Source organism: Eulemur rufifrons, chromosome 1, assembly GCF_041146395.1.
Source record: "Eulemur rufifrons isolate Redbay chromosome 1, OSU_ERuf_1, whole genome shotgun sequence".
NCBI classification, from domain to species: domain Eukaryota; kingdom Metazoa; phylum Chordata; class Mammalia; order Primates; family Lemuridae; genus Eulemur; species Eulemur rufifrons.
In genome coordinates, this window is record NC_090983.1 from 52,426,979 (window position 1) to 52,450,306 (window position 23,328).

General features: G+C 34.9%; 1 protein-coding gene across 3 annotated transcripts in view; it reads left to right on the forward strand.

Moving 5' to 3' along the window:
• The window catches only part of CHN1 (chimerin 1), a 181,525-nt gene that overhangs the window by 86,651 nt on the left and 71,546 nt on the right, over positions 1-23,328 (forward strand). For all 3 annotated transcript variants that reach the window (XM_069470656.1, XM_069470663.1, XM_069470649.1), the window contains one exon: positions 16,646-16,934. In XM_069470656.1, the coding sequence (XP_069326757.1) occupies positions 16,646-16,934 (289 nt within the window). The remainder of the gene's footprint in view (positions 1-16,645; positions 16,935-23,328) is intronic.

Here is a 23,328-nt window from a genome sequence, read left to right on the forward strand (position 1 = left end):
ATGATGAGTAGAAAGGGTGGTGGGAACTACATTTTACCAGAATTATTTAGATAATTAATTTAGTAAGCAGTTTTTCTTTGGCTGTGGAGAACTGATTTTTAAAAAGGTTGCAGATTTTAAAGTTTTTCTTTGAAGAGAAATGTTTTTTCTTTTCATCGTTTTTCCCCTACCTCATTCATTTATTTATTTTATTTCTAAACCTCGGTATACACCAGAGAAATGTTAAATCCAAGTTTGGCAGCTCCGGAGACATTGCTGTTAATCTGACTTATTTTAGCTTCTCTAAATTGGGAGAACAACAAAATGACATGTGCAAGAGTCTTAATAATCCCCAAATCCTGTATCTGGATATTCTAGGACAGATTTGGACTTATTCCAGAGAATGTCTTGTACCTACAAAATAGTTGGCTCTTTCCTATTGATTTTATGCTGAACATCAAGATAAGAATTATTTGGAAAAAATTTAAATAATTGAGAACAAATGAAAATTTAAACACTGAAAAAAACGTAATGTTTGGACAAATTATATTTTCTTTTAAAATATGTCATATTTCCTATTTGATAAATTCTGAAACATGTATAGCCTATATCAATCTGAAAAATGTTTAGTGTTTATCTCTAAGTGCTGAAGTTAAAGGTGATTTGTACTTTTTTGTATCTTTCGAGTTGCCTGACTTGTTTTTTTTTGTTGTTGTTTGTTCATTTTTTGAGGCGGAGTCCCACTCTGTCACCCTGGCTAGAGTGCCGTGGCATCAGCCTAGCTCACAGCAACCTCAAACTCCTGGGCTCAAGCAATCCTTCTGCCTCAGCCTCCCGAGTAGCTGGGACTACAGGCATGCACCACCATGCCCGGCTAATTTTTTCTATATATTTTTAGTTGTCCAGCTAATTTCTTTCTATTTTTTTAGTAGAGACGGGGTCTTGCTCTTGCTCAGGCTGGTCTCCGAACTCCTGAGCTCAAAGGATCTGCCCTCCTCGGCCTCCCAGAGTGCTGGGATTACAGGCATGAGCCACTGCGCCCGGCCATTAAGGTTTTCAAGTTATCAACACATTACCATTTTTATGAAGCAGATAAACCTTTGTTTAAGGCCTTTATGGATGAGATTTATTCCAACTAATTCTCAAGGGTTAAATTTCTCCTCCCCACCCCAAAAAGAGAAAACCCAAATAAAGTGTATTCAAAGTTTAATAATTTAAACCAAAATTCAATTATAAGATCACTCATTGATAATTTGTACTTACAAAAATTATTTTATAGTAAGTTTCAATAACTTATTAAAGAAAACTGCATAATTCTCTATAAAAATAAAACCATAATTGCATCCATGTAACTTATTACATCTTATGATTATGAAAGCAACACAGATATGGTAAAAAAATTTTACAAATAAGAGAAAAGTGCTTATGGTCATAAATTATAGTACTTTCCTGCCATATACTTCTAGTTCCACTCCCTAGAGATAACACCATTCACAATTATTTGTTTATCCTTTCAGAAAGTGGTGATGCATCAAATATACACCTATTTTTATGGCATGTATGTATATTTTATTTTAAATGATAATTTAATTGCTAAGGGGTAGCTAATCATAACAGCAAAGATGATCTCTAGTCTATGCAGAGGTTTGCCCTATTGTCTGCCTAACTATGTGTTTGTGTGATAAAAAGCTAATGACTGACAAAAACCATATTACTTTGTTTATTTAGTTTTAGGTGATAATTGGCAGTTTAAGAACATGTTGAGCCAGATTCTGTGAGTTTGGCTTCAGTGTTTATGATGGGAATTGATGATTGGTGATAGAATGGACAACCAGATGGTAAAATGGGACTCCTCTGTATTCTGTAAGTGGAATTGGGATTTAATTTATTACGGCTTTGTGTTTAGAATACTGATGAGATTCCATTAAGCAGGGGATTCCTGTGAGAATGTTATTTAATCTTTACAGTTCCAAAGATTTAGTATGAAGAAACTATTGCTACTATATTAGAAAATGATAAAATGCATTGAAGAAAAAAATATAATTTTACTAATGATTGAAAAGAACCAACAATTAATTCCTAATTGACTCTCAGAATATTAGGTTGACTTTTAAAGTGAACTTGGCCAAAGAGTTCCTGAGTAAAGCCAGAGAATCACAATAGATATTGGTAAAAGGGCTTACGTACTTTTAAAATATGAAAATTGGTTGAAAGCTTTTTTTTTTTATGTTTAAGAAGAAGGATCAAAAGGAACTAGGGAAGGATTATGCTGCCAGTAGGCGTTGACGTGTAATGTACTCGGTGTTCTTTTGATCTGATAGCTCATGATAGGTTTAGTTGGTTACCATGGTTTCATTTCATTTCCTGCAAACCTTCTTGTTGTGCTATTTGGAATAAGTGGAAAATAATGTTCTACAGAATAATTTTTCAAAAATGTTTTTCTGCTTCTCTTAGTTAAGATTATCAATCACTTCATGGGAAATTTTCTAGATATAAAAATAGGTGATAACATACATGACAGTAGAATTTAGTAATCCTGAAATACCAAAAAATTGATACTGATAAAAGGGATAGCACAATTTACTTAAAAATGTAATACATATTGTCAGTGCTGTAAACTTTTAAAAAAGAAAACATTCGTATAATAATTCCAGTTTATGTGAGGTACCCTTGATCAGCTGTGCTTTAATAAAACTCTAGAAAGTAATTGATATGACACAATGGGGAGTGGGTAATTTAACTTAAGGCATCCCTTATTTGAAAAAATAGATGTGTGATTGAAAATGTGCTGCAAATTGAACTATATTGTAAATGCACAAAGAGGAGATAGCTGTTAAAGAGATTAGTGTTTTTTTCCGTAACATATATACACTACAGAAAACATTTAAAATGTAGAAAAGCACCAAGAAAAGCAAGAAAATCACCCCTGATCCTACTACCCAGAGATAATCACTGTTAAATTGTGCATGAAGGCCTGGTGCAGTGGCTCATGCCTATAATCCTAGCACTCTAGGAGGCCTAGGCGGGAGGATGGCTTAAGCTCAGGAGTTCAAGATGAGCCTGAGCATGAGCGAGACCCCATCTCTACTAAAAATAGACAGATTAACCAGGGGTAGTGGTGTGCGCCTGTAGTCCCAGCTATTCGGAAGGCTAAAGGCAGGAGGATTGCTTGAGCCCAGGAGTTTTGAGGCTGCAGTGAGCTAGGATGACGCCACCACACTTTACCCAGGGCAACAGAGTGAGACTCCGTCTCAAAAAAAAAAAAAAAATTGTGTGTAAAATTCTAACATTTTCTTGAGTTACAGAGAAATAACTTCTTTCCAGGTACTCTATTGTGTAGCCTGCTTTTTTTCAATTAGCTGTGTATCATTAATATTTTCTATGTCAATAAGTATATGGGAAGTTTGCTGTTTGAATTAATTCTACATAAGGTCAAGTTTCACCTCCCTTTTTTTCAAACTCTGGTTTTTACTTAATTGTATTTATTTATTTAAATTTAGGTTTATCCATAAATGCTTAGTTTTTATTAACGTGTACTATTGAATAAAATGCAGAAAAGTAGAAAAAGGAAAGTATTACCTATAATCTCTGAGGTTATAGGTAATAGACAAATACTATTTTTGGCATTTTAAAAATATATTTTTGTTGTTATTCCTTTGTTTTTAGAAAATTGTAATTCTGGATGCTAGGAATACAAGAATCAACAAGAGAGTCAAGAATCCCTAGCCTTATGGAGCTTGATAGTTTATTAAGTAGAGAGAAGATTAGAATTTAATGAAATTGTCCCACAAATACAAAGCTAAAAACAGAGGCGAGTTCTATGGAAAGAAAACAAGGGAGCTATGGCTGTATAATGGGGGATCCGATCTAAATCCACAGTTTCACTTTAGATCTTTAGATTGCTGTCAGGCAAGGCTTTTCTGAGAAAGAAAAGTCTGATTTGAGCACTGAAGGCTGTGTGAGAGTGACCTGTGGGAGGAGGGTGAGCGCAAGGACAAAGGAGAGCGCGAGTCTGGCAGGCAGAGCAGCACATCTGTGCAAGGGCTGTATGTGTGTCCCCCACCTGAGAGTCGGGGTGGTGGGGGTTACAGTGAGCTGGAGAGGGGAAGGGTGAGGCGGCACCATCTGCTTCCTGTAGGCCATGTTAAGAATTTTGCTCCTTATCCTAAGAGCTGGGTTGTGACATGACCTAAGTTTGAATTTCTTTGGTTTCAGTAGGAAACACAGCCAAAGGGGATCAATAGTGGATGCACACAAGAAAGTTACTTGTTATATTTGTGTCAGTGGATACTGTTTGTGTATATTATGTATGCAACCATTTATTATATTTACCGTGCATGTTTTCTCTATTTTTATTGGTCTTTGACATAAAAATATTTTAATTTTACATGGTTACACTTTCAGTGCATCTTTTTCTAAGTAATTCATTCCCTATTTCTTGAGCTTAGAAAACATTACTCCTATAAGAGATATGATAGTTACATTGAGTTTCTTCTAGATTTTATGGTATATTTTATACATTTAACTTTTTAATACACCACTAATTTATTTTAATATTATATGAGATAAGTATATAAGTATATTTCCCAAACTATTCTATGGAAGACTTTCTTCAGTATATTTAATAGGTGCCACAGAAGTAAGGCAAAATAAATTTGGGAATTGTTGCATACCATAGCTCTGTCCTGGGGATATTTTTAAAGGTTCTGAGAAGTATTGAAGTAAAACAAAATGAACACACATATACATATGCACACAAAAACTGATAGTTTGTTCAACTTTTTATAATAAACATTTCCCTAGCTTTTTGGACCACTTATGAACACCTCACAGAATATCATAGGACATCATTCTAAGTAGATGTATTTGCTAATGGCTAACCAATGGTTCAGGGTCAATCTGGGCAGTCCTTCTTTTCCAAATTGTTGGGGTATTGCTGTTGACTGTACTGTGGAATGTGACAGACTCCTCAAAATCGAGGTTCTATTATTTTTCCTGTCTTTAATCCTAGTCAGAAAGACTTGGTTAGTCACATAGATCAGGTGTTAGCGAACCTTTTCTGTAAAGGATCCAATAGTAAATATTTTAGCCATTGCAGGCCAATTGAGAATATTATGTTATAGAGGTACTTACATAGCCATTTTAAATGTAGCCATTTAAAAATTTTAATCCATGTTAACAAAATATATTCCTGACTCTACAGTATGAAAATAAAATAAAATGAAATCCATGTTTAGCTTATTGACCATGCAAAAATAGGTAGTGGTCCGGATTTGGCTCTCGAGCTGTCATTTGCCAACCCCCAACGTAGACCGCTGTCTGTGTTACTGCTACTGTATTTGGCAAATCTTTGACCTTTACACATTCCAGAGTTGACATTCATATTGAGTCAGGGACAAGAAGATATTCAATAAATGTTAGTGTTTTTTATTTTCACTTTGCTTCTGTTGGTCAAATATAATTACTAATATTTTTATCAGTGATTTTAAAACTTATCTGTACTATGACTTTTTCTAATTTTTATGTATCTTATCTATCTTCTCCTGAGTGCCCTACCTTTTCAATTATAAAAATTTTTCCACTACCAAACTTCCTATAGCACTTTTTCATTCAAAAATATCCTATTGGCTTAAATGTATGATATTTCTCCACTCTCCATATAAATACATACTACCCAACATTTTCTCACTGAATTCTTATTTCCACAAACACAGTTCCCTTCCACAGAACTTCCTTTTCTCTTACTGCTTTCAAGATTCTCTCCTTCTCTTTCACTTTTGAGAGTTTGATTATAATGCATTTTGGTGTGCGTTTCTTTGGGTTTATCCTGGATAGAGTCCTTTGAGCTTCTTGGATTTGGATTTCCATTTCCTTATTTTATACTTGGAGAAGTATTCAGCCATTATTTCTTCAAATAAACTCTCTACTGCTTTTTCGCTTTCTGGAACTCCCATATGTATATTGGTGTACTTGATATTATCCCATAAGTTCCTTATCAGCTATAAAGTTTCTTTTTTATAGTTTCTATCTCTTTGTTGATAGTATCATTTTTTATGCATTTTTTTCTGATTTTGTTTAGCTGTTTGTGTTGTCTTGGAGATCATTGGGCTTATTTTAGACATTTATTTTGAATTCTTTGTCAGGTGATTTATAGATATTCACTTCTTTGGGGTTGGTTTTGGAAGATTTATTCCATTGATTGTGCTGTTTCTCTGTTTCTTTGTGTGCTTTGTGAGTTTGTTGTTATTGTTTTTAGCTAAGTTTTATGCATTTTAAAAAACAGCCACCACTCCCAGTCTCTATGGACTGTTTTTTTTCCACAGGGGAAGACTTTTACCAATCAGCCTGTTTGGAGATTCTGGGGGACTCTAAAACCTTTCAGGTGGCATGTCATTTTTCTGGCTTGTACATCCCAATTCAAGAGGTTTGCTGATTTCTTTTTCAGGAGCTCATAATCTTTTGCTCCCTCTGGGGTCTGTAGTATTGCATGTTCTGTGGTCCACAATAGCAAGTTGCCCCTCTCTCCTTTGTTCTCAGAAGCCTCCAGCCCTCTAAAGTTTGCCACCAACCTCTCAGTTCCCAGAATTAGGTGAGATACTAGTCCCTTGAGCAGTTCTCTGAAAAGTCCGATGCCATATGCACACTTAATTCTTCTCCCTCCCTTCTGAGGAAGAAGCCATGAGTTGAGCACCTTTAGTGGGCACAAACCAAGCTGTGCCGGCCTCTGTCTGCGGCATCACAGGCCCTCTGTTGCTGCCTCAAGCCAGCCTCACAATGCCAGTTCCATTAGCACGCTAAATCAGGTGAGAGACAAACTAGCCCCTTAAGAAGCGCTCCAAAGAGCAGAATCCTTGGATGCATGTTTCCCTCTTGTTCCTTCCACTCCCCTATCTCCACCCAGAAGCTGCAAGCAGAGCTGAGCTGTACTACCTTTGTGGGGGAGGGGTTATTGTGTATATAGTGAAATGACTCTTTTTACCGCTTCAATGCGAGTCTTCTGGGCTTTGCATTTGTCTGGAGTACTGCAACTTCTTAACTGATTTCTGAAGTCTTCATAAAGGTATTTTGGTCCATACATGGATAAATTGCTCTTATCTTAGTAAATACACTGAATGTTTCCTTTGATTTGTTTTGTCTTCCCTCTCCTCCCCCCTTCCCCACCCTCTATTGTCCTTTCTTCCTTGAGTGTAGTAGAACAGGTATCCTGTGAATGCCTCATGTTATCCTCAGGCTTAAATAGCTGCCCTATGGTTCTTGTCATCTTCCTGAGTGAGAATTCCTTTCTCCCCCTGCTTCCCATCTGCTCTTGTTTCAGACAATTGTGTTAGCTTTTGGCTCTACTTATGCTCTCAATTAAGGTCATTCGCCAGGCTATGGATTGACCCCTCCTGCTAGAGCTTTCAAAATTTTTGTGCAGAGTTCCAATAGCTATTTGCTGCCAGGTTTTTAGATTCCCCTAGAAATCTGATGACTCAGGTGTTTTGATATTTAGGATGGTACCTAATATGCAAGGTTATATTCAAGTCTGTATTGAATATGGTTATGCCTAGTGCTTTTGATCATATAGTTATTAAGTTATTTTCATAAGAAGATCTTTTCATGTTCCTTAAATGTTCCAATAAATATACCTAGGTACAAGGAACCACCTATAGTAAATATGTATGTGTCTATTTGTCTTTAAAAATGAACTGAGGTCCTCCAGGGCAGAAACAGAGTTTTACTCATTTTGGTTTTCTTCAACCTTGTGCAGTGCTTGGCATATTCTAGGTTTATTCTACAGAATTGCATTGGATAATAAATTTTCAGACTCAGAACATTTCCTTGCGATACAATTCTTTACATAAATAAAAAACTACAGAAAGCCATTTTTCATTCTATTACCACTCTTGTATAAGGATCTCTTAAGTGGACAGATATTCATGATTTCTTTGCTGTGTTGCTCTAAAAGATACATAGCCTAATTATGGGGTTTTTGATGATCTTTTTGGCTCTGTGGTTTTAAATCAATATAGGTGGTCAATGATTCAGAATATGGCTTTGCCGTTAGACCGCCCTGGATTCAAACTCTGGTTCCGGCATTTTCTGTGTTGACTTTGGGCAGGTTCCTTATAAATCTCCCTAAGACTCATTTTCCTTATCTATAAAATGAGGATGTAATAATAACACTTCATAAAGTTATTGGAGAGATTATTTGAGATAATGCACATGTAGTGCCTACAACATAACACTCAAAACCTGTTAAATAGTATTGTTAAATTAAACACACAAAGATACATTCTATATTACATATTAAGCCTTTTGCTTATTGGCCATTAAAAGTCCATAACCATTGTTATGTTGATAATTCTTTTTTTTTCATCTGATAGGTTGATTATATCTAATGCCTTAAATCTTCATCAGAGACAAGAGGTTAATCAAAACACAACCCCAGAAACAAAGTAGCAAATACAAATGTGGTTTATTGCTTTTCTGCAATCAGAAATCCTGATCTAGTTTAAAATCTGATGAAAACAATATTCATCAGTTTAAAGTAAATCTTCATGTTAAAAACTTAGGTATCCAAACATAACAGAATGTATGTTGTATAATTCCATTTATATAAAATAGAAAACTATAGTGACAGGAAACAGATAAGTTGTTCAGTAGGACACAGGACAAGACTGCAAAAGGACATCAGGAAACCTTTGTAGGTGATAGAAAGGTTCTGAATCTTGGCTGGGACATAGGTATTTGTCAAAACGCATTGAATGATGCTCTTTAAATGAATGCAGTTTATTCTATGTAAATTATACATTAATAAATTAACTTTTTAAAAGTAGGGCATTTTTATGAGAAAAATGTAGCAATTTGTTGATTGTTAATGAACACTAGATACTAAACTTACAGTATGTACTTGATGAAATTTAGGATTGTGCCTGCTCATCTATAGTAGCATCCTTCTGTCTGGAAGTCAGACTGTTGGCAATGCCAGGCTTCTAAAATATGGTGCCGAAGCTAGAAATAAATGGAAATGCCTATGGTGGCTCAGTAGCCGTCACAGAGCCCATGTTATCGCAAAGCAATGCTCAGTAATCCCCATTTGAGTCTGTTTAATACAATTTTGTATAAAATATTAAATCCTTTTGTCTTTTTTCAAGCTTACCAGTAGCAAATTGAAAGGTGAACACAGTTGATAACCTGCAAAGAGGATTTAAAAATATAAAACTAAATCCAAGCACTAAAAGTTCAATAATTGGGGGCAGTTTAAATCAGGGAAAAGCAACCCAATACATTACAATAGTCTCGGGATATTTCTGTATTGAAACACTAAAATAATATGGTAATGAGCCTGAGTCATCAAGAAAAATATTAAATTGTATCCCTATATGATACTTAGAATGGTATAATTTATACTGAAATGATTAAATAAAAGCTTTGTGTTTTTAGTGGAATCATATGGGAATCTAAAAAACGTGTATAAATGTGTGGGTTTTATACATGTGTAGAACTTTACAAGCATTTGTACCCATGTATAACTCCATGCTTTTGTGGACTTGTAGTGTGCATTTTTATCCTGACGTAGTAGCCTAATTAAAAATATAAGCTTTTAGTGGAACTGATCACCAGCTCTTGAATAAGCCAACTCAATTGTTAATTGTACAAACATAGTGATCATTTCTAGATCTACTCTGACTTTTAAAAGATTGGAATGTGTACAATACTTTTCTATAATAAAAGCATAAATTTACATAGTGGCTAGACACAGTATTTAGGATTGGTTCTCTGGTTTAGTAAAATGAAAAATAATGGGTAAAAAATTATTGTAATTGTTTCACTACATTAGAAATGTTGTTATCATTATTTAGTCCCAATCATCAACATGGAAAGCAGCTTCGTATGATATAGGTCATCGCACTAAGAGCATTATAGCTCAGCAAATGACAGACAACTATATCATGGTAATTTTCATTTCTTTTTAAATTATGCCCGACAAAACTAATAGTGATCTGATTATATTTTGGCAGTTCCTGGTGATTCCTATGTATTTTTTAAAATTACTTTTTATCATTACATATTACTGGCCAATTAAAGGGAAAGCATTAATGATACCTTTATTAATTCTATTCAACAGCTGCTTACTTAGGACACAATATATGACAAGTACTATGTCAGTTTCTGGTGCTTTAAAGTAAGTTAAGCTAATTGATTATTAAGGACTCGTAGCTTGCTAAAGTGTTTGGAATTTTTCTTATAGGCAGTAGTGAACCATTAACAATTTTCAAGAGGGAAAAATGATGTAATAGGATCTCTCAAAGACATAAAATTAACCATCACAGTATGTGTACCATAATTTTTCTATTTTACTGGAAATTTATGTGGTTTCCAGGTTTAGCCATTTATGAACATTACTGCCATATATCCTGGTGCACATAAGCACACATATTGTCTAGGATATTACCTAGAAATAGGATTGCTATGTTATAGGGTATGTATATATATTCAGCTTTACTAGATAATATAAAACATCTTTGTTAAACATTAAAGCAGGTGCTGGTTATATTAGCTGCTCTATATCTTTGCTGGTACTTCATATTGTTGGACTTGTTAAATTTTGCCAATCTGAAGATTTATTTGCAATCACTGGACTATTCTTTGAGTACTTTTTCACATTTATCCTCTCAGTGTGGGCCTGTTTTTCATCCATTGTGTAAACTTGTGTTCTTCCATTGTAATAAAATTTTTTGAATTATCTCTTTGATTCTTTCCCCTTCCATTTCTATATGTATTGGGCTTTCTGGATTTATTCTCTACCTTATTTTTAGCTCTTCTAATTTTCATCTTTGTGCTTTTCTTCAGAATTTTCTCAATTTTATCTTTCTTTTAAATTTTTCATTTATGCTATATTCTTTTTCTATTTATTTTTCTGTATATGTATATTTATTTTTTACAGCATTCTAATGGTTCTTGGTTAAATTCTATTCAAAAATAGGAATAGGAAACATTTTTGTTTTTTTCAGCATATTGATAATTAAAAAAAAAAATTTCAACTCCAAGCATGATTTTGTTTCCTCCAACTTTGATTCTATTTATTTATCATACTCTTTGTGTTTTATGAGAGAAATTTTCCTCAGATGTCAGCTGGTTCTTGACTGATGGCTCATATTTAAGTATATGTGGCACTAAAAAGCTGACTGGTAGTTCTGAGAGCCTGACAATTATAGGATAATGGTCTCTTTTCTTAAGTCTTTTCACTTTGATTGATCAGATTTCCCAGAGAAGAATCTTCCAGTCTCCTGTCAGGAAAAGTATAAGCCTTCTGAGAACCTGGTGGGGAAGAGAAATGGAGGTCTCAATCTTCAGTATTTGAAACTTTCACATAGTTTTCGGGATGATACCTCTGCCTTCAACTCTGCCTGGTCTTCTTCAGTTCACAATCTCACTCTTTTATCCTATCCAGAGAACAGAACTTAAGTTGTCTGCCACAGTGGGGAAGGGATACATTGGGAACAGGATAGGGAGGGTAGGAGGAATATCTAACAGCTTCTGAAACAAACTTTGAGCTAATCCTCTTATATCAGTTCCACCTTCCAGAAGATGGCTTCCTGGTGCCATCTTTGGTAGTTTAGTTAGGCAAATTGGATTGCTTCTTCACTGAAAATGATTTATTTAGCCAAGGGTATATCATCATGAGTTAACATATTTTAATACTTTTCCCCATTTTACCATCCAAAAGTTATATAGCAAGATAGACAAAAGTCGTAGACTAACAAAGTTTTAGATGGAGAAAGCATCTTAAAGTTGTATATAACTATGCTGTCTCTTCCTTAGCCTTCCTTAGTTCATAGAATCCATATAAATTTATCTTATTTAATTGAATGCTTCATCATATTCTTATTTCTGTTTTTACTTTTCTTCCAAGGATATGTTTATGATTGCATGAATTTATGAAATATTTGTATTTTACCATTACATTAGCTTCTTTGACTCTGGTAAACAACACACAAATATATATTTATGATAAATAAAACTGGTTTTGTATTTTGGTTGCTGGAAATACTTCTAACATTTTATTGTTAGCGTAGACAAGTGTGTTGTATATGTTTTGTTTTCTGTTTGTTAACAGAAAACATCTGTTAGCTTGGAGCTTCCCTTTGAAGAGATACTTCCAAATAACTTTGGCCTCAAATCAGAACTAATTCTTGGTTTTAGAAAAAGTAGAGTAAAATTCCAAAGGCTATTCTTTATATATATATTCATCATTTTATTCTTCTAGACTAAATTTTTTTATCAGTATGATTCATTTGCTGAAAACAGAATGGTGTTATGGGTCTTGTTCATTTTTTAAAAGTTAGATGTTAGAATTATATATTTTGAAATTCATCTCAATGAAACTGGGCACAGCATTAAACAGCTTTTTAAAATATAAAACCCAAAACCTAAAATCACTGGAGAAAAAGATATTCTTTCTAGAAAGTGGTAATTATGTAAGTAGCAGTTTAAAGCATATCGTCTCTGTCTTTCTTTTCTATTTGTTTACTATACTACCACTTCAGAGAAAATGAATTTTCATCTTGTTGAACTCTGTCTAGGTGAGAATTGGGCCTATACAGTTTCAAGCATGTTCACCAAGGAATGAACAGCTATTAAGCAAGGTCAGAAGCTATAGGACAAAAGGAGAAAATCCTCCCTATATAAAGTGGAGGGGGAATGGCTTAGCTTTAATAGGTTTTACAAATCAGTAGTCTACCGTCTAAAGTCCAATAGTGTCACTAGATCCATTTAACATGCCCTGCTTTCAATAGGAGTATATTTCCTGACCTTTCTCCTTTGAACCCAGAGACTTAAGTTCCAGGGCACAGTGGAAAGACCTTCCTCGTTTGTTCCTCCTCCCCGCTTTGCACTGTGTTATAGTTCCACTCTGTTTAACCAAGTAGTAGATACAATCTTACTTAGGGACATCCAGAAGAAAAATTCACAAAGAGCTCTTCGTTTTGTTGATGATATGACAAATCAGTTCCTTCTGTTTGCTGACTATATGATAAATCAGTGCAGAGATGGTCCTATACAGCCAGTATTGCCAGTTATTTATTTGCCATCTCCCCTACATATCTATTGAATATCTTCGTTTTACTTTATTGTTTGGTAACTGGTTCTGTCATTCTCTGCTAACAGAGGAGGAGAAGAGGAACTACCATTTGTTGAGCCTCCTATATATTTAGCTTTGATTTAAATATCCTCATGATCATATGGGGTAGGGTGATGTTACTTCTATTTTTTAGATGCAGAATCTGACGAATGATTTTCCCAAAGTCACCCAGCTAGGAAGTAGCAGATCCAGGATTTACATCTTATATCAGTCTGATGCCAAAAGCCTAGGTTTTTTGTTAAACACATAGGACCCACACTTGCCTGCCCCTGGCCAAACCCTATTTCAAGACTACAAGAGTGCTTTTATACTTAGACATAAGCAGTACCTCTGAGCTCTTATGTAAGCTTAACTGTTATGCTCTGAGCTCTTACTAGGCAGTGAGTTTCTTGGTTTTTATAGTGTGAGGGAGATATTAGATTCACTTGGTTTCATGGATCACTTTACAGAAATATAACTTTTCTATATAAGAGCAAGATTATATACATTTTAATAGTCATTTAAAAAATCAATCTGAAGGTAAGCCTTTTAAAATTTAGCATTTCTTGGCCGGGCGCGGTGGCTCACGCCTGTAATCCTAGCACTCTGGGAGGCCGAGGTGGGCGGATCGTTTGAGCTCAGGAGTTCGAGACCAGCCTGAGCAAGAGCGAGACCCCATCTCTACTAAAAATAGAAAGAAATTATATGGACAGCTAAAAATATATATAGAAAAAATTAGCCGGGCATGGTGGTGCATGCCTGTAGTCCCAGCTACTCGGGAGGCTGAGACAGCAGGATCACTTGAGCCCAGGAGTTTGAGGTTGCTGTGAGCTAGGCTGACGCCACGGCACTCACTCTAGCCCGGGCAACAGAGTGAGACTCTGTCTCAAAAAAAAAAAAAAAAAAAAATTTAGCATTTCATGTCTTTGTATTGACTTATTTTTATTTTTATGTTCATCTATTTCCCATTGGGGTTATCAAGGGGACAGGAACTTTATTATGAACTACCTAACACTTAACAGTGTGCCTGGGTGTTTTTTTCACTATTCCTTGAATAAATGACAATCTGCCAGCAATAAACTTTGATAAGGGAGGATTATTTCTTTGGCTTTAGATTTAGTGTCTCCTGTTTTATGGCTCTTCTTATGTAGAATAGGTACATCCATCTCCCACCTTTCTCAAAGATTTTCTGACCTCTTTTTCCAGTTCTGATCCCACAAAGTATTAATACAACATGCCTTTCAGTTCAGATAAGAAAGGTAAAGAAGTCTCTGTTGGTCTATGCTGTGATGCTATTCTTTATGTAACTTCCTAATTAAGAGAGTAGTTCAGATTAGGCAAGGAAAACTTGACAGTTCCCTTAACAAAAATAATACAGTTTTTCTTTAGAAAAATCATTCAGAATTCCAAAATGGAAATTCATTTTCTTGTCCTTTGAGGCTAAGTTTTAATCAAACCACATTATGAGTTGTTTTATTAATAGTTGTCTGATCAGCTCCCTTAAGACTGAAAGTTTGGTTGGGCTGGAAGGCTGGAGCTGAAGTACAGGCTGTGGAGGAGTTGGAAATCATGGATAGGATCTCTTGAAGTCACTGAGTTGAGAAAGAGAAAAGGACAAACAATCTTTTTTTGCACGATTCCCTGCATGTAGCCAGAAATTCTCTTTGAATTCATTAGGAATGGGCCCTTATGAAGTGCTAGGAGATCTAACTCTATACTTCCATTCTTTTAATCAAACCATTCTCAGCCCAGGTGAGGCCAGTTCAGCCATCTTCCCTTCATGCCCTGTGCCTCTTTACTTCTCAGATTTCAGAGGACAGTTGAGCGACAAGTAACTGACAGCATTGCTTGAATTGCGGTTAAGTGCCCTATCCACTGTGGAAATGCCTACTGTAAAATCACAAGCCCCAGCAGGAGTAAAATTGTCTGAGCCCTCACTGAAATGCCTCTGACACAAATGAAATATAAAGGGACTTAATGATAAACAGTGCTTTGTGTGTTTATTTATAGCCTTATAAAAATTATGAAAGAGCTTTCCTTGATTATTTGTAAATAGCAGATAATTTATATGAGAAAAAAAGAGATGATGAAAGCAGTGTATTAAACTGAAGAATCTTTATATTTAAACTTTGGTGTAGAAATTTTACCTTCCTAAGTTTTAGAGTTACAGTATAGGGAAAATTTACTTGGGAGAAATGTCTTTAACATTAGCGGAAAATGGAGAGTACAATTATATGGATAATTTACTTGAATGTAAATCAAAATTTGGTTGCTTTTAAAGAACCAAAAAATGGATAAATTACATGTTAGAAGGGCCAATATGGATAGTATGTTGGATTCTAGATTAAATAATTATGAAAGTCTCATTTGAACCACAGAAATAGAGATGCCTCAGGCCATTATAAAAAAAATTGTTTCCTTTTTTAAGAGCACATTAAGATGTTTCTACCTCCTATCCATTTGGAATATAACCTATACCAGAATGATATTATTGCATAACAAGTTTGTAGTCCCATTTAACATTTTACTTAAACAATGATTATTTTAGTATTTTAGTTAATCTCTGTGCTGGTATTTTTAACAATGAAATTAAATAAACCTTCCTGATACGTTTAGTTTTTAATTAGGCTCACTCAGGGTTGCCTTTAGGAGACTGTGCTACTGGCAGATCTTGGTGCCTTTTGATTGAAGTCAGTACATTTTCTTGCCTGTATCTATCTTCTTGCAAAGATACTGATAGTAATCACGTTAACTTGGATCCCTTTCTGAGATTTGCTGCAGGAAACAAAATACTGAAATAATCATAAAATGAAACCACTCTTCTCCAGTTGTTAAAGCATGTCATCAAAACATGACTTAAAATTGAAAACAGAATTTCTAGTCTGATGTTTATGACTTGTATGCCCTATATATTGCAAACATTTCTTGCACAGACTTAACCAGCAGACACAGAAGAATGACTATGTACAAAGGGAACAACAAGTCCTTGGCCTGTGGCCAGAAACAGCAAAAGTATGTTTCTGTGCCATCCTGCCCTACATGGCTCAGATTCTGGGGTCAACTCGACTTTAAATGATTGCTGGCATCATAATCAGGTGAGCCCTAAATGGAGCTTTCCTATTAAAAGGCATGAATGCTAAGGTCTAAAGTACATTGAATACTTTTATTGATCAACTTGAAAAAAATGTTAATATAGAAATTTCATATAGTGTGGAGTGGCCACTTGAATACTGACTGTGTTTTTTAATAGAGTGTGAGGTTTATTTTCCCCTCTTTTTCCTACAGGCTTAATGAAGTGGCTTAAAAAGATAAATCAGAACAAATTCTTCCTTCTAGGGTCGGCATGCTTTTGGCTATTTATCCCTAGTTATTGCAAGTTCATTCTTTGTGTTCAAAAGTTTAATTTTATATATTCCAGATGATTCACAGAGATTAGCCACAGCTTATTTAAACAAACAAAGAAGACACACAAACAAAGCAATAGTTTTTTTTTTTTTTTTTTCAGAAAGAATTCACTTGCTTACTTTTCTTAAAAACATCTTTCCCATTTCATTGAGGCAGATTTGGAAGTCAAACCAGAAACTTCAGGCTCTACTACGATGGAAAGCACTTTGTTGGGGAGAAACGCTTTGAGTCCATCCACGATCTGGTGACTGATGGCTTGATTACTCTCTATATTGAAACCAAGGCAGCAGAATACATTGCCAAGATGACGATAAACCCAATTTATGAGCACATAGGATACACAACCTTAAACAGAGAGCCAGCATACAAAAAACATATGCCAGTCCTGAAAGAGTCACATGATGAGAGAGATCCTACAGGCCAGGATGGGGTATCAGAGAAAAGGGTAAGCTACCATGAAACCACACTTTATCTTTTTCTCTTTGGGGTTCTTTTAAGGAAGCCATTATTGCTGGAAGAGATTGATTTCTCCACAGTGCTTTGAAAAGTACATGCATTTTTCTTAATGTCTAATTTCTATGCTGCTGAGCTTTGCATATATCTAATTCTTGTTCAGTTAATATATGTCAGGTATATTTTTGTACTCTTGATTGTTGTCTATTTTATCAGTTTCATAGTTTTTAAAATATGTTGGAAAATGGCCCCTAGTGAAAAAGTTCAGGGGATTGGTGAGAATCGTAACTTAATAGTTAAGGAAAGATAATTATTAATACTATTACATAAGTAATTGAGGGGGTCACATTATGTATCTGGATTACTTTTTGTTTTCCTTTAAGATAATTCACTTTATCAATAGTCCTTTAGCAAGATTTTATATATATAATATATATTTGTTTAATATATATTTTAATATGCATAATTCAGTCTATTAATAACTATTACACTATTTGGGGAATCAGTCAGTCTTAAGTAAGGAAGATTTGTCTCTTTATGGACTGCTAAGTAATTGAATCAGGAAGGTTTAATTATAAAAAACAAGTTGTCTTATACTTAAGTTTTTCAGTTGTCATATTTTAATTATAATATATTTCAGGTTGACTTCAAAAGTTTTAATTCTTTGGCATTAAGTTTATTTTACTTCTGAAAAGTTGTCCCCAGCCTCTTCTAAGAAAAAAGTAAAAGATTTTCCTGATATTTTATCTTGTGTGAGATTTAATTGGGGGAATTTTATTTTAATTGAAACTGTGTTAAAATTCTTTTTTATATTTTCAAGAATCTTCAGTTGCTAGATTAAATAAAGGTTTTGAGCTTAGATTCTGTCACCAAATAGATTTGTGTGCAAGTTACTTAATTTCTCTGTGTTTTGACTGTCTTACTTGTAAAATTATGATAATTAAGTCAAGTTATAAGGATTGAGTGAGATAGTATGTGTAAAATGCTCAGTGTTTGGCACATAGTAGGCACTTATAATATGAGTTCAGTGGTTATGATTATATAACAGCCATATTACCTCAAGGCAGCATCCTAAAATACCTCCACTTATCTGGGAGTATTTAGGGTCAGAGTGGAAATTTAGAATGTTCATTGTCCAGCCCAAATTTTAGTTTCTGGCAGATCTTACTTAGATTGGCATTTTGTGGCTGCAGAGAAACCAACATTTCAAATTATAGACTGTAGAAAATTTGTAAAAAAAATGTTTTTTCATATACTGATATTTGTTAGTAACCAAAACTCTTGTTTGGAAGTAGCCAGAATTTAGGATCCCAAATGCATGCTGTATTTAATATTGTTCTTTTCACTGTCTAGTTCTCATTTTCTCACTGTTGGTTGATTTTCCATCCATGGCATTTTTTAGTAATGCTTGTATTTAAATATCTAATACTGACAATATATTCTCCGCAGATGTGCTAGAATATTGTAAGTCAACATTTGTGAAATATTTTAAAATGTGTCCATGTGAGTCTTTCAAAGTTGGTCAGCCTAATGATAACCTTTGCTAATGTGTTATGTATGTACTTTTCAACACCAGAGGACTTTAGCTAAAGACACTTAGCTATTAATATTTAACATTAGGCTGGTCATTTTAACTTCACAATGTTTTGGTTGACCCTCCTACAAAGTGAAAATAATATTCACAGAGGCAGGAAACTGAGGTAGATAATGCTTAGAGGACCCTTTTGGCTCTAGGAGCCATGATCACTGTGTATTCTAGCCACATTACATGTTGAGTACCCTGGATTCTCTTGTGCTGATGGCCAGCGGTAGCTACTTCAAGTGAAATAGTTGGCACGGGGAAGTATCTCTCTAGCAGTACATAATTAAAAATCATATGAAAAGTTACTGTTTGCTTTAAACTGCATGCATCTTAAATCTAGTTGGCTTAAAATCTACTCACTCAAAAATAGATTTATTTTATTTACAGGTGTCATCCAACAGGACAGGGTTGATGGCCTGTTCAACAGCTTGAAACATTGATTCCCTGTCACAGTGGATGACATTTGTAAGTAAAGACAATCATATTTCATTGATTTAAAATACCTATTGACACAGTATAGTTTAATAAATATTTAATGGGTCCTTAATAGCTAAAACCCATCTTGTCCATGGCTCATTTACCTCAGAGGCAAAAAGCGTTGGCTTTGCAGAAATTAGTATGCTACTGTAGAAAAGAGACTAGGGTTGGAATTCAGAGCTAGACTCTAGTTTACTACAAGAATGGATTTTATGTGTCACTTTGGGCAAACTGCTTCACTTTTCTGAAACTGTATTTCCCCACCTTTTTAGGAAGGCTTTGCACTAGATGGTCTCCAAGATGTGCTTCTTATAGTCTGATGCTTCTAGGAGTATAGGTGTTATAGGAGAGAGAGAACACAGTACTAAAAAGAACACCCTAGGGGGGTCTTGAAAGAATGGGATCTGTTTTTAGCTTATCTCCCAACTAATTGTATGACCTCGAGGCAGTCATCTAACCTGTCTGGACTTGAGTTTCTCTGTACAAGATAAGGGGTTTTCTCCAAAACACTAATTTCCCAGGATTTTAATAAATACTACAAAAAGGATTCTGTGCTCAAATAGGTTTGATGAAAATTAATTTTTTTCAAAAGCCTGTTTCTTTTCTATAGGCCTTACTGTTAATGACCCAATGTGATTATGACTCTCCAAAAGTGCTCCTAAACTTATTAGAATCAACCAACCATTATTAAAAACAGTTTTTGAAAGATAATGTTTAATGAAACCCACCCTGGGAAATTTTGAACCAGATAATCTCTTAAGGTCTTTCTTTGTTTTAAAATTGAAAGATGAGAATTCCGGGTGTTTTTGTTTGTTTTTTCCAGTCCTTAAGGTATATGTTATGCATCTGAGTTTTGGGAAAGGCTGACAGGATGGTTTTGTGGTCATGAAGGTTTTTGCCACAGAAAGTGAATCCTGAAGAGTCTTACTTTTCCTTTGGAAGTCTGGTAGGCTATTGTGAGGGAAAAACATTTTTTTCATTCATAGCTATGTCATTTTTCTCATTAACTGTTTAAGTTGCTTCCTCAGTTTGAAATATCAGTTGGAAATTTAAAAATTTTTTTGAAATTGAGATACATTTAATCATGAAATTGCAGCATGTTGAGAAGCCAGATTTCCTTCTCTTCTAAATGGCTTAATTTAGCAGTCCAGACTGGCCAAGAGCCCAACTTTTATTAGTTACTTCTTTTTATTTATCTTGGAGCTGTATTTGAATAGTTTCTTATTTCAAGTAGTGAATATAGTATCTTTACTTCAACAGATACTTAACCAATGGCTGAATGCGATAGTTTTTATGACAATTTTACACTTAATAATATAATTTTAATCTTCTAAAACCATGCTTTAGAAATGTCTCATATAACTGTTAATAATATAAACTATCAAAAATATATATGTAATTTGCCTGTCAGAAGCTATACTGTGAGCCAGAACTCTGAATCTAGACAGAATTTCTTTACTTCTGGATTTAGTTATCTAAGCTCTAAACCTGTTTCCCCCTTATAATGGCAAGGACGTGAGAAATGAATTTTTTGGTTTTAGGGAACTTCAACATACTAAGTAACCTATGTGTGTCTGTGTGTATATATTTTTCTTCCCCTATAAGTTTGAAATGAATGCAAGGCTTGATGCATTGTCATATTAATTAATGTTAAAGGAATTTCTTTTACATTTAAATTCCATTTTTAAAGACTTCTTCGGGATCACCAGACTGCATATGTATTGAAAAGCCTTGTGAAATTTGAAGTTGAAATGTAATTGGGTCTCTGCCCAAAACTGCCATAACTGGTAGAATTGTTTGGATACCTTCATGAAATGATAGGCGTCCTTGTCCTCTAGAATAGCAGAAGGGGCACTGGCAGTTTGGTTTGTTAATTGCCTTAGTCTCACAAAGCAACTCTTCTAAATGTTTTTACTTTGCTTTAAAAAGCACATAGCACATCATCTGTATCCACGTAATATCAATGTAGAAATCAGCAGGAGGGCCACACTTAAACTTAATTATGAATAAAAGTAACAATACCAGTGGAGCAAGTGGCATGAAGCAGTCTGCAGAAAACCGTGTTGATTTCATGATTTTGTGCTTTCCCAGTCTTTTGGGGCTTTTTTTGTCATTCCTTGTTCATGCTCAAGCTGTGCTCATCTTTTTGTTCTTCTTACCTCTTCTTTTATCCACTTGCTTCTTTCTCTCCCCCAGTTAATTTTACATTCCCAAGTCTCCACTGTTTGCTTGCTCAAGGTTAACATCAGTTTTGTCTCAGGGGTGAACAGGCCCTTAGAGAATTGCCAAATGTGCTGGGTCACTGATTTGCATTAAAAAGCCAGTTTAGTAATTTAGGAGGAAGACTACAATTTCTGCACAGAACTTCTCATAGTGGGCTTATCCTCTGTAAACATCCTCCTTAAGAAATCAAGTAAAGTTTGTTTGTTTGTTTTTTTTTAAAAAAAAAAAAAAGCCTACATGGTCAGTATATATTAGTCTGTGTGATCTTGAGCAAGCCCTTAACTTTCTGAAGTCTCAATTTGCCGCAGTCTCTAAAATGGGAATTATGGATGGCATACACTGGTGGGTAGGAGTATTAATGAGATTTTATAATGCAGCCTTCCTTATAAGTGTAAAGAAGGAAGAATCATTGCTCTCTGGGATCAGAGCAGTCACCAACTAGATACCCCTTCATGGGTCTGAGTACTATTCCTCTAACTTTTGCTAGAAACAGCATGTTCAGGTTTCTCTTCAAGATCCATCTTTTCAATGCTTGAACTGCCCTTTAAGGTTGCAAGATAACATCAAAAGGCTCCTAATTGCTTCATCAGGAAAGTAGAGTTTCTCTTTTAATAATACAGTGATAGATCTATTTATCTCTTATCAGGAAGCATATGTCTTTGCTCAATAATATTCGAATGACTGTTAAAGACAAAATTATTATTTTCCTTTTGTACTTGCATTTTAGAATAGACCAATATTTTAACTACTTTCCCTGAATGTAAGACAAATAAAGCCTTCTGCTTCTATGCCTGTCAGTGAACATTTATTGAACCTGTACTCCATGTGGAGCCCATTAAGATCACTCAGATTTCCCTTAAGTCTGCCTATTTTCTTGACTCCCAGCTGGGCAAACCCTGACCTTCCTTTGCCCTTAATATCTTCACATTTCATCTTCTAAATAGTCTTCCATGAGTCATCCATATAAACAATTTCTCCTTGATATTCGTAAGTTATGTTGGAATTTAAACGAACAAGGCAGGGATATTGTCCCCATTTCTTCTTCAGTCTCCTGACCTAACTCATCTCCTATCAAAATTAATTGCATTTAATTCAGCATTTATTGCATGCCTCCTATTTGCAAGGAAACAGGTTATGCTCTGGAAAGAAGAAAAGATGTACAAGATTTAAGCCATGCCTCAAAGAACTTACATTTTAATGTTTCATTATTTCTACCTATTTAGTAACACTTAGCATCCTGAGAGCAGGAGGCCAGCTGCCTGTATCATCTGTATAGCATCACAGGAGTTCAGCAAATACTAAGTTAGACTCACTTAGATTTGAGTTTGCAGATCACAGGACACACTTTTGTAGGTAAGAAAATGGATTTTTCAGAATCATAGATCAGAAATTAATATGAAATTCTAGCATTCCACCCCAGCGTCTGGGCTTTAATCCCTCAGTATTGTTTTACTTCCAATTCTGCACTGTGAGTTTTATATAAACAATTGTTAACCAACAAATAAATCAACAAATAAATGAGTATATTTTATGAATTCAGCCAAATCCAAGGCCCTAATAGAAATCAGTCCTGAGACTGAGAAAGGAAATTACAATAATTCAACTTGATTTGCTACTATATATTTTTCCCTTTTAAGAACTCAGAATCTTTAGAATGTTCTTGGGAGGTGGAGAGAGCCATTCCTCATCCCATAGTTAAAGCATCTTAGGTGAAAAAAAAAAAAAAAAGTGTCTTTATGTCATGAAATAGTTGTGCACCTCTTCAGGAATATATCTAGGAAGCCAAGATGGCAAGTGGTATCTCCCTGAGCTCACGGCTGTCATTCGTGTATGGGGACCGTTTAGACCCCACCAGGGAATACCATGCAGTAATTACTAAAGAAAACTTAAATGGGGCCCAAGAAATTATTTGTGTGAATCTCATCCATCTTATCACCCACAGAAAGGATTAGTAATTGAAAGCTGTTAGGGAAAACCAGATGGAAAGAGAAAGATGGAAGATAAACATCAGTTCCTCAGCTCCAAAGTACCAGGCCAACAGAAGACCAAATTGTAATTTTCCAAGCCAGCTGCAGTTTTGGAAGATTTCTTATATCTGGGCCAC